The 19954-nt window shown below is 42.8% G+C and overlaps 1 protein-coding gene across 1 annotated transcript in view; it reads left to right on the forward strand.

The window, feature by feature from the left end:
- PPM1B (protein phosphatase, Mg2+/Mn2+ dependent 1B) overlaps positions 1–19015 on the forward strand; it is a 143118-nt gene extending 124103 nt beyond the window's left edge. The window contains exon 6 of the mRNA XM_069234001.1: positions 17177–19015. Within this exon, the coding sequence (XP_069090102.1) occupies positions 17177–17206 (30 nt within the window). The 3' untranslated portion in view covers positions 17207–19015. The remainder of the gene's footprint in view (positions 1–17176) is intronic.
- The last annotated feature ends 939 nt before the right edge of the window (positions 19016–19954 follow it).

Genomic DNA, 19954 nt, shown 5'->3' on the forward strand with positions numbered 1-19954 from the left:
TCCATACAGCTTTATCCTCTTCTTTTCACTGCCAATTGTCTTGTTGACAGGGTGTTCTGACACTGAACATCACTTGACCCTTTTGGCACCACCCCTTCATTTCAACACCAGATTCTAAAGGAACAGGAGGATTCAGTTCAGGCACTGATACAGTCCTAGCCTCTGGGCCACTGAAGCGCTTTGCCGCTACGTTTGTCTCAGGCCAGTCCTCTATCTTGGAAAGGTATGCATCATCTAAGGAATGTATGTTTTTTGCAATACACAAGTAATAGTTCTGGCCCTTCTAATGAAGAAATACTTTTGATTGGCCTCCATGTTGAGTTTGGAGCTTACCATCAACGCCAAGCTGCAAACCTGTGATATCTCTGCTGTTTTGCAATCAGCTTCTTCTAGATAAAAAAAACAGACTGATATGGCGTCGGGCATCTGAGAGCTTGCCTTTCACATTGCTCTCAAGGAGTTAGCAGTCTTTGTGGCCCCCCATTCCTCTGCCCTCAAAGCATTGCAATGGTCAGTACAGTTCTCATTGGATGTTGATACTCTTGCGTCTGCATGAGTGAGTCAGAACATCTATGCCTGTGGCAGCCTCTGTACCTGCATCGTAGCCCTTACTTGATTTCAGACACACAGTTTGCAAGTTGGGTCAGGAGATTGGACGACACCATGTGCTACGCCAGCAAGCTCAAAATTTCTATACAAGTATTTGATGCCTAGACACATACTGTAGAGTTTGCAGAGTTGATTGTGGCTTTACTCCTCAGAACCCTTCTTCCAGCCCATGTGCGACAGTGGCAGTCATGTTATGAAAGTGGGTAATTTCTTACTGAACTTACTGTGTCATTTGATGGTTCCAGCATGTGACTGGCGGGTGACTGGGTCTTCATGCAAAACTCTACCTTAATGAGCACTCTGATAAACCACTGCAGTGCCCTATCAAGCCCCTCTCCATTCAGTCATCTTAGTTTGATTGCTCACAAGGTGGATCGATACTCTATCATCTGGTGGTATGCCTATTTTGCCTATCGATGGGTACAAAGACCCCACCCCCATCATCGGTGCTACCATGCCTTCATTTTTCCCCATTTGTAAATAGGTTCTCCTTGTTGCAAGAGTTTGACTCCTGATTTTCAGCTGCAGATATTGTTCTCCGCATAGACTCCTTTGGTGTTCCCAGAGTTGGGAAAGATCCTTGCCTGGTCTGCCCACACAATCTGCTCAGTGGGTGGAGTGAGGCACCTCACAGCCACCTCAACACATTGTGCAGCTTGCGCGAGCACTGACTGGTGGCAACATCTTTTGTGATGCAGCAGCTGTTTTTAAGTGCAATACCTACCATCCTTTTATTTTAAATTAACTAAAGTTGCGTGGGAAAATTGAGGTTTCAGTAAATGAAGTTACCATTAAATCCATAAGTTTTAAAATAGTATTAACATATTGGAATATATATATATATATATATATATATATGTGTGTGTGTGTGTATATATATATGTATGTTCGATGGCATGTATAGCTGCAGATACACATGCTGTGCATTATCCTGCCATCTAGTGTTGGGCTCGGAGTGTTACAAGTTGTTTTTCTTCGAAGAAGTCTTTTCGAGTCACGAGACCGAGGGACTCCTCCCTTTCGGCTCCATTGCGCATGGGCGTCGACTCCATCTTAGATTGTTTTCTTTCCGCCATCGGGTTCGGACGTGTTCCTCTACGCTCGGTGTTTCGGTTCGGAAAAGATAGTTATCCATCGGAAAATTCGACGGTATTGTTTGCGCTCGGTACCGGGTTAGTGCTAGCACATCGACACCGAAGAAAGAAAAGTTCCGGCAGCCCTTCGGGGTTTCCACGCCTCGGCGGGGCCTGGTCGGCCCGACCGCGTCCATCTTCAACGCTCATGGACCGGACCCCCTTCCGCTTCTGCCCCAACTGCCATGCAAAGTATCCTTTTACAGACCTACACTTGGTCTGTAATCTGTGTTTGTCCCCCGAACACAAAGAGGATACTTGCGAGGCCTGTCGGGCATTTCGATCCAAGAAGACACTGCGGGATCGTAGAGCTCGAAGACTCCAGATGGCGTCGACACCGGCCGGACACACCGACGTCGAATAAGAGGAGACATTCTCCATTCGAGATTCGGACTCGGACGAGTCCAAGAGTGAGCAGCCGAAGACGCAGCAAACCGTGAGTAAACCAGCCCCGGCAAAAACTCACTCGAAGATCATGAAGGCCCAGGGGACGCCACCGGCAACAGGCCATGGCTCTACCCGAAAACACGGTGACCCAACATAGGCACCGAAAAAGGTCTCCCAGTAGCCGAAGACATCCGACTCCGGTCGAGATACCGGCTCCGAACAGACTCGGCACTGAGATACCGGCTCCGAGAGTTCGGCACACCGAAAGCCCCAAAGATTTCCTCGGAGCCGAAAAAGACTGTCGAAACAATTTCGGTTCTGAAACATTCTTCCTCGGAGCCGAAACAAAGCTCCTATACAGAGGAACAAGGCCTTTCCACACACTTACAAGGCCACAGATTTGAACAAGAGCTGGGCATAGGAGAGCCTGACCATACCCAAAGAAGGCTCCATATCCAAAAGGACACGGGGAAAATCAGAACTCTTCCTCCAATCAAAATGAAGCGGAAGCTCGCATTCCATGAGGTGGAAATGCAGCCAGTGGCAAAAGAGAAAACTCCACCACAATTTTCGCCACAACAATCACCAATTCATTCGCCACATCTGTCCCCGGTAGCAACACCCCAAATGATGCAGTCACCAACGCACACAGGGATGAGTCAACATGACCCAGATGCATGGGATTTGTATGATGCACCGGTCTATGACAATAGTCCCGAATGCTACCCGGCAAGACCTTCACCACCTGAAGACAGTACTGCTTACATGCAAGTGGTTTCCAGGGCAGCTACATTTCATAATGTAGCATTGCATGCAGAGCCCATAGAAGATGACTTTTTGTTCAACACCCTGTCATCGACGCACAGCCAATACCAAAGCTTGCCAATGCTGCCAGGCATGTTAAAACATGCTAAACAGGTGTTTCAAGACCCAGTCAAAGGCAGAGCCATCACGCCTAGGGTGGAGAAGAAATATAAACCTCCCTCTACTGACCCTGTGTACATCACACAACAGTTCACTCCAGATTCAGTGGTAGTAGGAGCAGCCCGGAAAAGGGCAAACTCACAAACTTCTTGAGACACACCACTGCCCGACAAAGAAAGTCAGAAATTCGATGCAGCAGGCAAAAGGGTGGCAGCACAGGCAGCCAATCAATGGCGAATTGACAATTCTCAGGCTCTTCTAGCAAGATATGACAGGGCACATTGGGATGAAATGCAACATCTCATTCAACACCTTCCCAAAGAGTTCCAGAAACGTGCCCAACAGGTTGTCGAGGAGGGCCAAAGTATCTCCAACAACCAAATAAGGTCGGCCATGGACTCAGCAGACACGGCGGCCAGAACAGTAAACACGGCGGTAACCATTCAGAGACACGCATGGCTACGAACCTCTGGATTTAAGCCCGAAATTCAGCAAGCAGTGCTAAATATGCCATTCAATGAACAACAATTTTTTGGTCCGGAGGTGGACACAGCGATAGACAAACTGAAGAAAGACACTGACACGGCCAAAGCCATGGGCGCACTCTACTCCCCACAGAGCAGAGGCACTTTTAGGAAGCCGCACTTTAGAGGGGGGGTTTCGGGCCCAGACCACAGAGCCTTCCACCTCACAAGTCAGACCCACATATCAGGGCCAATATCGGAGAGGAGGTTTTTGAGGACAATATAGGGGTGGACAGTTCCCTAAAACAAGAGGGAAATTCCAGAGCCCAAAAACCCCACAAACTAAAGAGAGATTTCAACGTCACAAACCCCCACAACACCAGTGGGGGGGGGGGAGACTCGCAGATTATTACCACAACTGGGAACACATAACTACGGACGCGTGGGTCCTAGCCATTATCCAACATGGTTATTGCATAGAATTCCTACATTTGCCACCAGATGTGCCGCCAAGAGCACACAACATGTCCAAACAACACTTAGATCTGTTACAACTAGAAGTCCAAGTATTGTTACAAAAAGAAGCAATAGAACTAGTACCCAACCATCAAAAAGGAACAGGTGTTTACTCCCTGTATTTCCTAATTCCAAAAAAGGACAAAACACTGAGACCCATATTAGACCTCAGAACACTAAATCTTTACATCAAATCAGATCACTTTCACATGGTGACACTTCAAGACGTGATTCCCTTGCTCAAACAACAGGACTACATGTCAACATTAGATCTCAAGGATGCTTATTTCCACATACCCATACATCCTTCCCACAGGAAATACTTGAGGTTTGTAATCCAAGGCGTGCATTACCAATTCAGAGTGTTACCGTTCGGCATAACAACAGCCCCAAGAGTATTCACAAAATGCCTTGCAGTGGTAGCTGCTCACATCAGAAGGCAGCACATGCACGTATTCCCTTACTTAGACGATTGGTTAATAAAAACCAGCACTCAGCAACAGTGTCTTCTACACACAAAATATGTCATAGAAACCCTTCACAAACTAGGGTTCTCTATAAACTACCAAAAATCACATCTACAACCGTGTCAAATACAACAGTACTTAGGAGCAACAATCAACACACAAAAAGGGATTGCCACTCCAAGTCCGCAAAGGGTACAAGCCTTCCAAAATGTAATACTAAACATGCACCCAAACCAACACTATCAAGTGAGGTTTGTAATGAAACTCCTAGGCATGATGTCTTCATGCATAGCCATTGTCCCAAACGCAAGACTACACATGCGTCCCTTACAACAATGCCTAGCAACACAATGGACACAAGCACAGGGTCAACTTCAAGATCTAGTGTTGATAGACCGCCAAACACACTCCTCGCTTCAATGGTGGAATCCTATAAATTTAAACCAAGGGCGGCCATTCCAAGACCCAGTGCCTCAATACATGATCACAACAGATGCTTCCATGATAGGGTGGGGAGCACACATCAACCAGCACAGTATACAGGGACAATGGGACGTTCAACAAAGGCAACTGCACATAACTCATCTAGAGCTGTTAGCAGTGTTTCTAGCATTGAAAGCATTTCAACCGCTAATAGCCCACAAACACATTCTTGTCAAAACAGACAACATGACCACAATGTATTACCTAAACAAACAGGGAGGGACACACTCATCACAACTGTGTCTCTTAGCACAAAAGATTTGGCATTCGGCGATTCACAATCACATTCGCCTAATAGCACAGTACATCCCAGGGATTCAAAACCAGTTAGCCGACAATCTCAGTCGAGATCACCAACAAACACACGAATGGGAAATTCATCTCCAGATACTACAAACTTACTTTCTACACTGGGGAATACCAGAAATAGACCTATTCGCGACAAAAGAAAACGCAAAATGCCAAAACTTCGCGTCCTGGTATCCACACCCTCAGTCCAAGGGCAATGCGTTATGGATGAGTTGGTCAGGGATATTTGCCTACGCTTTTCCCCCTCTCCCACTCCTTCCTTATCTTGTAAACAAATTGAGTCAAAACAGACTCAAACTAATACTGATAGCACCAACCTGGGCTCGCCAACCATGGTACTCAACACTACTAGACCTGTCAGTAGTACCTCATATCAAACTACCAAACAGACCAGATCTGTTAACTCAACACAAGCAACAGATCGGACACCCGAATCCAGCATCGCTCAATCTAGCAATCTGGCTCCTAAAGTCCTATAGTTTCGACATTTAGACCTTACACAAGAATGTATGGAGGTCATTAAGCAAGCTAGAAAACCTACTACAAGACATTGTTACTCAAACAAATGGAAAAGATTTGTTTATTATTGCCATCCTAATCAAATCCAACCACTACATGCGTCTGCGAAAAACATTGTAAGCTATTTATTGCACTTACAAAAATCAAACCTAGCCTTTTCATCTATCAAAATACATCTCACAGCAATATCTGCCTATCTGCAGATTACACATTCAACATCACTCTTTAGAATCCCAGTCATCAAAGCATTTATGGAGGGTCTAAAGAGAATCATACCCCCAAGAACACCACTAGTTCCCTTGTGGAACCTCAATATCGTATTAACACGACTCATGGGTCCACCATTTGAACCCATGCACTCTTGTGAAATGCAATACTTAACCTGGAAAGTAGCCTTCTTAATAGCTATCACATCTCTTAGAAGGGTAAGTGAAATTCAAGCATTCACTATACAAGAACCCTTTATACAAATACATAAACATAAAGTAGTTCTCCGGACAAATCCAAAGTTCTTACCAAAAGTTATATCACCGTTCCACCTAAACCAAACAGTGGAACTCCCAGTCTTATTTTCCACAACCAGACTCAGTAGCCGAAAGAGCCTTACATATGCTACACATCAAAAGAGCATTAATGTATTACATTGATAAAACAAAACAATTTCGCAAGACAAAACAATTGTTTGTAGCCTTTCAAAAAACCTCATGCAGGAAATCCAATATCCAAACAAGGCATTGCCAGATGGATAGTGAAATGTATTCAGACCTGCTATATTAAAGCAAAAAGAGATCTGCCTATTACGCCAAAGGTGCACTCCACTAGGAAGAAAGGCGCCACAATGGCCTTTCTAGGAAATATACCTATGACAGAAATCTGTAAGGCAGCCACATGGTCTACGCCTCATACATTCACAAAACATTACTGTGTAGATGTGTTAACAACACAACAAGCCACAGTAGGACAAGCTGTATTACGAACATTATTTCAAACAACTTCAACTCCTACAGGCTAAACCACCGCTTTTGGGGAGATAACTGCTTACTAGTCTATGCACAGCATGTGTATCTGCAGCTACACATGCCATTGAACGGAAAATGTCACTTACCCAGTGTACATCTGTTCGTGGCATGAGTCGCTGCAGATTCTCATGCGCCCTCCAGCCTCCCCGGGAGCCTGTAGCCGTTATAAGTTGATGAAACTTGTACATTTATAAATTTATACTATTTTTTTAGACATATTATGTACATACATACTCACTCCATTGCATGGGCACTTTTACTATATACACAACTCCTACCTCACCCTCTGCGGGGAAAACAATCCAAGATCGAGTCGACGCCCATGCACAATGGAGCCGAAAGGGAGGAATCCCTCGGTCTCGTGACTCAGACTTCTTCGAAGAAAAACAACTTGTAACACTCCGAGCCCAACACTAGATGGCAGGATAATGCACAGCATGTGAATCTGCAGCGACTCATGCCACGAACAGATGTACACTGGGTAAGTGACATTATATGTATATGTATGTGTATATGTATGTGTATATGTATGTGTATATATAAATGTGTATATGTGTGTGTGTGTATATGTGTGTGTGTATATATATGTGTGTGTGTGTGTATATATGTGTATATATGTGTGTGTGTATATATGTATGTGTATATATATATATATATGTGTTCGATGGCATGTGTAGCTGCAGATACACATGCTGTGCATTATCCTGCCATCTAGTGTTGGGCTCGGAGTGTTACAAGTTGTTTTTCTTCGAAGAAGTCTTTTCGAGTCACAAGACTGAGGGACTCCCCCCTTTCGGCTCCATTGCGCATGGGCGTCGACTCCATCTTAGATTGTTTTCTTTCCGCCATCGGGTTCGGACGCGTTCCTCTTCGCTCCGTATTTCGAATCGGGAAAGTTAGCTATTTATTGGAAAATTCGACGGTATTGTTTGCGCTCGGTACCGGTCTAGTGTTAGTTCATAGATACCGAGAGAAAAAGTGCTCCGGTGGCCCTTCGGGGCTTCCACTCTTCAGCGGGGCCTGGTCGGCCCGACCGCGTCCATTGTCGAACCTCATGGACCGGACCCCCTTCCGCTTCTGCCCGAATTGCCACGCAAAGTATCCTTATACAGACCAACACTTGGTCTGTAATCTGTGTCTATCACCGGAACACAGGGAGGATACTTGCAAGGCCTGTTGGGCTTTTCAATCGAAGAAGACCCTACGCGATCGAAGAGCCAGAAGACTCCAGATGGCGTCGACACCGGCCGAACAGATCGACATCGAGGAAGAGGAGAGATTCTCCATTCAAGATTCGGACTCGGACGACTCTGAAAGTGAGCAGCCGAAGGCACAGCAACAAACTGTGAGTAAATCAGCCCCGGCCAAGACTCACTCGAAAATTATAAAGGCCAAGGGGATGCCACCGCCAACAGGCCATGGATTAACCCGAAAACACGGTGACCAAACATCGGCACCGAAAAAGGCCTCCCAGCAGCCAAAGACATCCAACTCCGGTCGAGATACCGGCTCCGAACCATCTCGGCACCGAGAGTTCGACACCCCCAAAATAAAAAAGGTTTCCACTGAGCCAAAAAAGAGCGTACCGAAACCTTCTGTGTCGAAACATACAGCTTCGGAGCCGAAAGCAGGCTCCTATACAGAAGAGCACGGCCTTTCCAGCCAAATGCAAGGGCACAGATTTGAGCAGGAACTAGGCATGGGAGAGCCAGACCGTACTCAGAGGAGGCTGCACATACAGAAAGAAACTGGGAAAATTCAAACTCTTCCTCCAATAAGAATGAAACGAAAGCTAGCATTCCAGGAGTCGGAAATGCAGGCAAAGGTGGCAAGAGACAAGACACCACCAAGTGTTTCACCACAGCCTTCACCATTGCATTCGCCACACCTGTCCCCGGTAGCAACACCCCCAATGCAGTCGCCAACACACACAGGGATGACACAAGACGACCCGGATGCATGGGACTTATTTGATGCACCGGTCTCAGACAATAGTCCCGATTGCTACCCGGCAAGGCCGTCACCACAAGAGGACAGCACTGCATATATGCAGGTGGTATCAAGGGCAGCTACTTTCCATAATGTAGCAATGCATGCGGAGCCCATAGAAGACGACTTCTTATTTAACACCTTGGCATCCACTCACAGCTCTTACCAAAGTTTGCCAATGCTCCCAGGCATGCTAAAACACGCCAAACAGGTGTTCCAGGACCCAGTGAAAGGCAGAGCCTTCACGCCTAGGGTGGAGAAGAAATATAAACCTCCCCCAACGGACCCTGTGTTTATAACACAGCAACTAACAGCAGATTCAGTGGTCGTGGGAGCAGCCAGAAAGAGGGCAAACTCCCAATCGTGAGGAGATGCACCACCGCCCGACAAGGAAAGTCGGAAATTCGATGCAGCAGGCAAACGGGTGGCAGCACAGGCAGCCAATCAATGGCGGATTGCTAATTCTCAGGCTCTACTGGCTCGCTACGACAGGGCACACTGGGACGAGATGCAACATATAATTCAGCACTTGCCCAAGGAGCACCAAAAACGTGCCGAACAGGTTGTTGAGGAAGGACAAACAATTTCAAACAACCAAATAAGGTCTGCGATGGTCTCGGCAGACACAGCAGCATGGACAGTGAACACTGCGGTAACCATTCGTAGGCCCGCATGGTTACGGAGCTCAGGTTTTTATACCAGAAATCCAGCAGGCTGTGCTAAGTATGCTGTTCAACCAAGAACAATTTTTTGGGCCGGAGGTGGATACGGCAATCGAAAAGCTCAAAAAGGACACGGACACAGCCAAAGCCATGGGCGCGCTCTACTCCCCACAGAACAGAGGCACTTTTAGAAAGCCGCAATTTAGAGGGGGGTTTCGTTCCCAAACCACAGAGCCTTCCACCTCACAAGTCAGACCCACATATCAGGGCCAGTACCAAAGAGGAGGCTTTCGAGGAATATACAGGGGTGGACAATTCCCAAAGGCAAGGGGGAAATTCCAGAGCCCAAAAACCCCTCAAGCCAAACAGTGACTTCAATGTCACAAACCCCCACCACTCAACACCAGTGGGGGGGAGACTTACCACATACTACCACAACTGGGAAAACATAACTACGGACGCATGGGTCCTAGCCATTATCCAACATGGTTATTGCATAGAATTTCTACAATTGCCACCAGATGTGCCCCCAAGAGCACACAATATGTCCAAACAACACTTAGACCTATTACAACTAGAAGTCCAAGCATTGTTACAAAAAGAAGCAATAGAACTAGTACCCAACCATCAAAAAGGAACAGGTGCCTACTCCCTGTATTTCCTAATTCCAAAGAAGGACAAAACGCTGAGACCCATATTAGACCTCAGAACACTGAATCTTTACATCAAATCAGATCACTTTCATATGGTAACACTTCAAGACGTGATTCCCTTGCTCAAAAAACAGGACTACATGTCAACATTAGATCTCAAGGATGCTTATTTCCGCATACCCACACATCCTTCCCACAGGAAATACTTAAGGTTTGTAATCCAAGGTGTGCATTACCAATTCAAGGTGTTACCATTCGGGATAACAACAGCCCCAAGGGTATTCACAAAATGCCTTGCAGTAGTAGCCGCTCACATCAGGAGACAGCACATGCACGTATTCCCTTACTTGGACGATTGGTTAATAAAAACCAGCACTCAGCAACAGTGTCTTCTTCACACACAATACGTGATCGAAACTCTGCACAAACTAGGGTTCTCTATAAATTACCGAAAATCACATCTACAACCTTCCCAAATACAACAATACTTGGGAGGAACACTCAATACACAAAAGGCGATTCCCACTCCAAGTCCACAAAGGGTACAGGCGTTCCGCAATACAATACTAAACGTACAGGCAAACCAAAACTACCAAGTGAAGTTTGTAATGAAACTTCTAGGCATGATGTCTTCATGCATAGCCATTGTCCCAAACGCAAGACTACACATGCGGCCCTTACAACAGTGCCTAGCAACACAATGGACACAAGCACAGGGTCAACTCCAAGATCTAGTATTGATAGACTGCCAAACACACCTCTCGCTTCAATGGTGGAACCCTATACATTTAAACCAAGGGCGGCCATTCCAAGACCCAGTGCCTCATACGTGATCACAACAGATGCTTCCATGATGGGGTGGGGAGCACACCTCAACCAGCACAGTATACAGGGCCAATGGAACATTCAACAAAAACAACTGCACATAAATCACTGTTGCCAGTGTTTCTAGCATTGAAAGCATTTCAACCCCCGATAGCCCACAAACACATTCTTGTCAAAACAGACAACACGACGACAATGTATTACTTCAACAAACAGGGAGGGACACACTGCACAGAAAATTTGGCATTGGGCAATTCACAATCACATTTGCCTAATAGCACAATACATCCCAGGTATTCAAAACCAGTTGGCCGACAATCTCAGTCGAGCTCACCAACAAACACACAAATGGGAAATTCATCCCCAGATCCTACAAACTTACTTTCTACGCTGGGGAACACCAGAAATAGACCTATTCGCAACAAAAGAAAACACAAAATGCCAAGACTTCGCTTCCAGGTATCCACACCCTCTGTCCAAGGGCAATGCGTTATGGATGAGTTGGTCAGGGATATTTGCTTACGCTTTCCCCCTCTCCCACTCCTTCCTTATCTGGTAAACAAATTGAGTCAAAACAGAGTCAAACTAATACTCATAGCACCAACCTGGGCTTGCCAACCGTGGTACACAACACTGCTGGACCTGTCAGTAGTACCTCATATCAAACTACCAATCAGACCAGATATGTAAACTCAACACAAACAACAGATCAGACACCCGAATCCAGCATCGCTCAATCTAGCAATCTGGCTCCTGAAGTCTTAGAATTTGGACATTTAGACCTTACACAAGAATGTATGGAGGTCATTAAACAAGCTAGGAAACCTACTACAAGACATTGTTATGCAAACAAATGGAAGAGATTTGTTTATTACTGTCATAATAATCAAATTCAACCACTACATGCTTCCGCAAAAAACATTGTAAGCTACTTATTACACTTACAAAAATCTAAACTAGCATTCTCTTCTATTAAAATACATCTCACAGCAATATCTGCCTATCTGCAGATTACACATTCAACGTCACTTTTTAGAATCCCAGTCATCAAAGCATTTATGGAGGGATTAAAAAGAATCATACCCCCGAGAACACCACCAGTCCCCTCGTGGTACCTCAATATTGTGTTAACCCGGCTCATGGGACCACCATTTGAATCCATGCACTATTGTGAAATGTAGTACTTAACTTGGAAAGTAGCCTTCCTCATAGATATCACATCTCTTAGAAGAGTAAGTGAAATACAAGCATTTACTATACAAGAACCCTTTATACAAATACATAAACATAAAGTGGTTCTCCGTACAAATCCCAAATTCTTACCAAAAGTTATATCACCATTCCACCTGAACCAAACAGTGGAACTCCCAGTCTTTTTTCCACAACCAGACTCAGTAGCTGAAAGAGCCTTACATACGTTAGACATTAAAAGGTCACTAATGTATTACATTGATAGAACAAAACAGTTTCGCAAAACAAAACAATTGTTTGTAGCCTTCCAAAACCCTCATGCAGGAAATCCAATATCCAAACAAGGCATTGCCAGATGGATAGTGAAATGTATTCAAACCTGCTATATCAAAGCAAAAAGAGATCTACCTATTACACCAAAGGCGCACTCCACTAGGAAAAAAGGCGCCACAATGGCTTTTCTAAGGAATATACCTATGACAGAAATCTGTAAGGCAGCCACATGGTCTATGCCTCATACGTTCACAAAACATTACTGTGTAGATGTGTTAACAACACAACAAGCCACAGTAGAACAGGCTGTATTACGAACATTATTTCAGACAACTTCAACTCCTACAGGCTAAGCCACCGCTTTTGGGGAGATTACTGTTTACTAGTCTATGCACAGCATGTGTATCTGCAGCTACACATGCCAACGTACGGAAAATGTCACTTACCCAGTGTACATCTGTTCGTGGCATGAGATGCTGCAGATTCTCATGCACCCTCCCACCTCCCCGGGAGCCTGTAGCCGTTATAAGTTGAATGAAAACTGTAAAATTTGTAAATAAATACTTTTTTAAGACACATTATGTACATACATACTTACTCCATTGCATGGGCACAATTATTATATTCACAACTCCTACCTCACCCTCTGCGGGGAAAACAATCTAAGATGGAGTCGACGCCCATGCGCAATGGAGCCAAAAGGGAGGAGTCCCTCGGTCTCGTGACTCGAAAAGACTTCTTCAAAGAAAAACAACTTGTAACACCCGAGCCCAACACTAGATGGCAGGATAATGTGAGACACACTTACACACACACACACACACTTACACACACACACACTTACACACACACACACACACTTACACACACACACACTTACACACACACACACTTACACACACACTTGGAATTGTTGTCCCTGTATGTATATTCAGTTACTCTTCGATTATCTCTAACAAAATATTTGTGGCTTTCCAAGATGGAGGGTTTCTGCTGCACCCAGCGGATTGGTTTTGGGGAGTGTGAGAGGATGTGGTAGGGCAGTTCCCCCACTTCTCTTCTGCTTTCAATGTCTCCAAGAGCTATCTGAGGGAAATTAAACATTTGTCACAGGAGTAGGCTACGTATCCTATAGCCAACACAGTGCGTTCAGTGCTGGACTTTAAGACTGCAAAGGATTCGCTAATTGCTTGACATTGTGCTACAGCCCAAACCGTGCTCTTCAGGCCTACCACTTAGGACAAATTGGGTTGCATGGACGCTTCAAACAGAGTCCAGATTCCCAAATATGCCATAAAAGCCATCACCTTTCTCACCCACCGCAAACTGAAAGATAGCTGCTTCATGAAATCAATATTAAGTGCAGTTGAGACACAAGCAGACTCCCTTCCTACTCAACCTTTTTGTGCACTGAGGCACAGAGCCCGGTTAGCCTGTATGCTGATGTAATTGATGAGGTCCAGAGTAGTCCTATTGTCAATGCTTTTGTCCCATGGGATGTCTAATTTCTGAAGAGGGATCAAACTGCCATCCACACCTTTTCATTTTTGTTGTTCCTCTGAGCGGCTAGGACCCCAAGTTACAGGACTGAACCCCTCCCTCTAACCCAAAAACGGATAGATAAGCTATTGTTCCCAGGTGCTTAAATTCACTTTCCTCAACCAAAACACTGCACATTTCCTTTTCATAGTGACCGGTACATAGTTTTCTTTGTTTCACAATTTCTGGTTTTGTTTTCCTGATGTTTGGGATCTTGAACTGTAAATGTTTTGGACCCACATACCAAGTAACCTGTTTTGGCAGGACATTAGAGATCCTCCAATGCACTGTGTCCACAGCTGGTTTCTAAACCTTCTCTGAACCACCCAGCTATTTTGTAGTAATTGTAGTATGTTACTTTGTGTTCTGTTTTTTTCAGGAGTAAACACGCAAAGTATAGTGCACTAACATTCAGGTGCACTATTCCTACTCTCCAGGCTTGCTAAATGGGCAGTTTTACTGTCCACAGATCTGGATTGTACCGAAGGAACAATTGTTAATCTGTGTCAGTCTTGTGGGGCCATGTACCTATTTTGGAAATCGCCATGTGTTAGTCTGTCTTCTGTAGTGAAAATGGTTCGGAAATCTCTGAATCTTTGCTGACAGTGATTTCCCAAGTTTGGCACTTTGTGCTGAGAACACAATGCTTCCTGTGAATTTCTTAATGTAAACTGGTATGATGATTCATAGTGCACGTCTGGGAGGTAGCTATAGTGGGCCTTTCCCTTAGGAGCCTCTGTGGATGGTGCAGAGTGCCTTGAACATTGCTTTTCTAGCTAAAATTAGTGAGCATAGTGATTTCAGTACTGGGGTCCACTTTTTCTTGGGTGGAAGTGGAGATAAAGTCCTGCAGCAGATTTTGGGATTAGGTGTATTTTGTGTATGGTGAAACTGGAGATGCTAAGGTATAGGCTGTTAGCATAGTCATGATTAGAGATTACAAGAACAGGGATAGGTTGTAACTTTTGTTAGTATCCAAGGTAAGTATTGGTGCTTTCATTGTGTAAGAGATGCTCTGTGATTTTGACCTGTATCAAAGAAAGTTACGAATACAAGGTTACCCCTAGCTTTCTTACATCTGTTAATATCTTTGTGATCAGCTCACAAAGGATAGTTTTAATGCCAATAGTTAGGAGTAGAGGTAGGAGAGAGAGATCGGGGTCTTCAAGTTTGAGGAGTGGATTCATGTGCCAGTCGCCCAGTATGTTACATGGGTTAAGACTGGGTTTCAAGTGAAAGATGTCATTTATTATGCATTCATTCTTTGTCCAGAGGGATGTAATGTTTTCACAGTGAAAGAGCATGTGGTCTAGGTTAGCTAGTGCTTCTGAACAACTCCAACAGGTCCAAGTCTGTGAGACCTTGTCTGTAGAGTCTTTCGGGCCCGGGGGAGCAGGGAAATAACATTCATGAAGAAGCCAGCATTTATATTGGTATAGTAAGGGTGATATCTTGTACTTTAGGTAGGGAGTCCAGATATTCCTTTCCTTTTCGGTCAGAGGGCTGCCAACTAAACAATCCTAAGGATCTCCTGTATTTTCTAGGAAGGACACATCTCATAACACTCACTTGAGCGACCACCCAAAATATATTTTTTATCTCTTTTGTGCTTTGACTTTATTTAGCCAGAGGTTCTGACTCTACAAAACAAGTGGTTGACTGATTGACTTAACAGCAAAACAAACATTTGAATGAACAACCGATCTTCATGGCAGCCATCTAATATATGTTGGTTAGTTTGAGAATTATCTGAACTACGAAGAAGGCACAGTTGAAGCTGAGGTTTTCCATAAAAGGTAAGCGGATGATCCCGCTACCGAATTTCCTATTGATCCCTCTATCAAGCCTTTAGTGATTGGGTTCTGAGTGCTTTCTTGCCCTTGTCCATTACAGTTATCATCAGCAGCCAATCCCTGTTAAGAGCTGTTTTCGTGCAGGGAAGTCAAGTCGTGCTTTTATCATACGTGAAGCACTAGATAATCAGAATCTTTTCTTTCCCATTGGTTTATGGTTCATCCCATCATTGTTCTCTAACAGTTATGTGTAGAACCTCATTTACAGATTCTGATACTTGACACTATAAGTGTGTTGCATCTTGGAATTTTGAGAGTCCTGTCACTGTGGAAAAAGTCTGAGTTATCAACTTCTACCTGGACTATGCAGGCTGAATAGTTTTCTCAGATGTTATCTATGCCCAAAACATGGCTTGCATCTTTGAGAGACTGGTTGCATGCATTTTGCTTCAAGGATGCCTCCTCATTATTTGCTGATACACCCATATGAGGTTCCTGCTGCTATTTTAATTCTGGCAATTACAGATGGTTATCTTATGTTTTTTAAAAGCTATATTAGACACATTAAAGGTACACATTCAAGCATTTGAGAATTTAAGAAATGTATTTGGATTAGTAAATTAACCATTAAGTAGGAAATGATTTGCTAAATTTAATAAATATCGACTGCATACATTGAAAAACCTAACAACGTATTTTTACAGGTAAGTATCTTGCCTACCTTGTTAGATGAGTTGTAAGTACCTAAACAATGTTGCCAGATGTGAGATAACAGACTGAATGTTGAGATATAATGGAGTTTGCTTACATCACTGGCTAAACCTTTTCTGGAGTACCTTGAACATTTATGAGAGGAACATCTAGCAATATAAAAACAGATTCAAAGTTGTTCTGAGACAGGGAGCCAAAATAGAGATCAACATTAATTACAAGTTATGTTGTGGATGGCCACCTTTCATTAATTTGAAAATAAGTGCTTGAAAGGTAAGGAGAAAAGAGCAAACGGCATATGCAGAATTGTAAAATTAATAAACTGTATGAATGGCAAACCTTTTCAGTGATAGAGTACTTCTAGAGCCCACAGTATTTGGGTGACTGCTTGTAAAAACAAAAGTTGGCAACAAGCAGCACAATAATTCAGAAAGGCATGCAACTGGACTTACATTTGTAGAGTAGAAAGGGTAAAACTTTGTGTTGTCTAGGCAGGGAAATGGGTAGATTGGATCAGCCTTGTTTCATCTCGGTTCCTTATTCGGGCTGGATGATCTATAACAATGAATTAGTACTGCTTGTTAAGTGACATTCATTCTATTCTGCTAAAGTGTTGTGTATTCTCACAGTGTTTCACTTTTACTCTTGAGGTTGTTTTAGTGACTTTTGCCCTAGAGAGATTTTTAATATTTTCTTCTTTTTCTTTTTAGGGTGGTGGCGATCTAGAAGATCCATGGTAGCCTTACAAAATCTACTAAGATGTTTTTGATTCTGACAAATGGGGGGGAGGGGTAAACACTTTAATCACAGTTTTCTTAAATACAAGGGAAACATTCTGGTGGATCTGCAGCATTATATGTAATAATGAGCAGAACAAAATGATTAGAAATTTCCTTCCTTTGTTCATTTTTGTGTTTCCTGATAATGCCACTCTTAGCTTTGCCTTTACTGCAGTATTTTTTTTCCAGCCTCGGTCTTTTGGGTTACATCTGTATCGAATTCAGTCTTTGAAAACCACAGGAAGTTATACTTGGGCAGAAAGAAAAAAGTGTACCTGAGATGCACAGGATTGTACAGTAGTTGTACTCTTAAGATGCATCATAGTTTTTAACCAAACCTGCAACATAAGCATGTAAGAGGACAGGACAGGTGATTGTATGAGACATTGTGTATTTCACTGTACTGAGTTGGGAGGTTTTGGCAGCTACATGGGTTGGAAGCCATTTAATTCAGGCAATATGCTGTAGGATGTGCATTCTTTCCCCTTTTTTTCCTTTTACAGTATCACCTGCCTCACCAGACTGATTTTCCTCTAGGGTGTCTAAATTGTGATATGTTGCCTACTGCTTTGCTTGATGATAATTGCATATGGCAATAACATGAAGATTTAAGGTATATACAACCATATAAATTTTACGCATGATGTACAAGTCCTTCAACCCCTGCTAGACGGAATCTTTTCATACTGAAACAATTAATTTATGGTTACTTGTAATTTGTTTTTGACATCTCACTACTGCAGTTTTTTTTTAAAAAAACAAAAAGCTAAAACTTGCCTTTATTATAATGTAAATTGTGATTTTGTTCTAAATGTGGTTTTGTATAGTTTCCTCTTGATTTTTCAGCTCAAGACTGACTGGTCTTGTGTGATATGGGTATCATTTTTAATTGTATGCATTCTTTCAGAGCTTAAATTATCACATTGAGATTACTATAAATACAGTTAAAATGATCTATTTTAAATCTTAGAAAATTCTACAGAGATATTTTCATGGGTTCAGTGACCTTTCATTTTATAAGCAATGGGCATGGTACAGAGTGGCCGTCACGTATGGTACTTGAAGAGTCTGAGTTTAATTCTATTTTTGCAATAACCTTTTTTTTATTATTCTTTTTGAGTTGTGCATGTATTGAGCCCCATTACTGCTGACAATGGAGAAGAGTAAAGTATTTATCTAAAAGAAGCTATTTGGGAGGGGTAGCAATGAATGTATCCATCTGTACATGATTTACATGATGTGGATGCCTTGTAATAATTTTCCGATTTGTTTATACTGTTTTCAATGAGGATGTTATTGCCCTTGTGTGTAGATTATGATGAGTCATCAGCTGGTTTTGTGTGAAATTGAATTCATTATATTCTTCTTTAACTTCTTCCTGCTGAGTTTGTAAAACTACATTTTTTTTTTTTTTTTTTTTTTTTTTACAAACTGGTACGCAAACCAGCTTTCCCAATCATTTTTCATTGTGTATTTGATTTCCTTTTCTGTCAAACGAAGATTGCCACAATATATTTTATTTATTCATTAGATTTTAGCCTTGTAAGTTAAAGTGTTCTAAATGATAATGTTAACAGGTATTTGTCCCGTTACTGGGGTTTTGGGTTGTTTAAAGATTGGGAATGAAGAATGCAAAATGGTTTGTTCAGACTGTCTGCTCTTGTCCAACCCTGTACTGATAGTACCTTCTCAGTATGATATTGTGATGTTTCATACAATACAGTGAACATAACCAACTTGTTATCTTCAATAAAAGATTGCTAAAACATTGTGGGGTGCTCATATGTTCTATAAACGTGCTTTGGAGATTGTCTGTATTCATTCATTTCAAATGCTATTTCAGTTAAAACTCTCAAAATAGTCAACCTGTAAACTAACCTTGAATCATGTTGAATCTCAGATTGCTCGATTACCAGCAGACTTTAGTACCTATGCTTTTGTTTTCAACACTGCCTGCCACCACTACAATCATCTCTTCAATCCCCACTGAGATTAGCCGTTCTGAAAAAGTAGAATATAAGAAAATAAACAAACTTTTTCTAACCTGCCTTCAGTTACAGAAACCTCGGGCTATTATCAACTATGTAAGGAAAGTAAAGTTAATTGAACATTTGAGGCAGTTTTACATAAATCACATCTTATGATCTTAAATACTTTGGACTAATCGGTGAGGCGTTCCCCAGTTGTGCCTTTGCCACTTTCTAATCATTACTTTGCCTTTTGCAGTGCATGTTGCACAATTGTTTTTCATTAGATTTCTCTGTTTCACATGCACATAGATCAAGAACCAGACATTAGGCAACCATTTTACGTTGAGGCCAGATAAATGAGTATATTGAATGTTGAGAGAGGCACAATGTGATATTGCCAGAGGAAGACCCTAGCGATGTATGCTTTGCAATATTGATTCTTCTATAGATTCACATGATTGAATCTTGCCTGATGTCGAGCTGGGAGTCCCACAGTATTTATAAGAAGCATATAAAGAGAAAGCATTGCACAGCATAGTTTAACAAGTGACATAGTTAACTAATTCACAACATTATAATAAGAACCAAACTCTAGCCAATCAAGGAGCAGCTCCTGAAGCTCTTTTTCCTCAAGGAAAACCATATTTCAAATTGCATATCATGTTAAGGGTGCTTCCCTGAACTCTTAAGTTTTTTCTGCTCTATAGCAAATATTGTCAACTTTTAACTTTTTCTGCAG

This window comes from Pleurodeles waltl, chromosome 5, assembly GCF_031143425.1.
Source record: "Pleurodeles waltl isolate 20211129_DDA chromosome 5, aPleWal1.hap1.20221129, whole genome shotgun sequence".
Lineage (NCBI taxonomy): Eukaryota > Metazoa > Chordata > Amphibia > Caudata > Salamandridae > Pleurodeles > Pleurodeles waltl.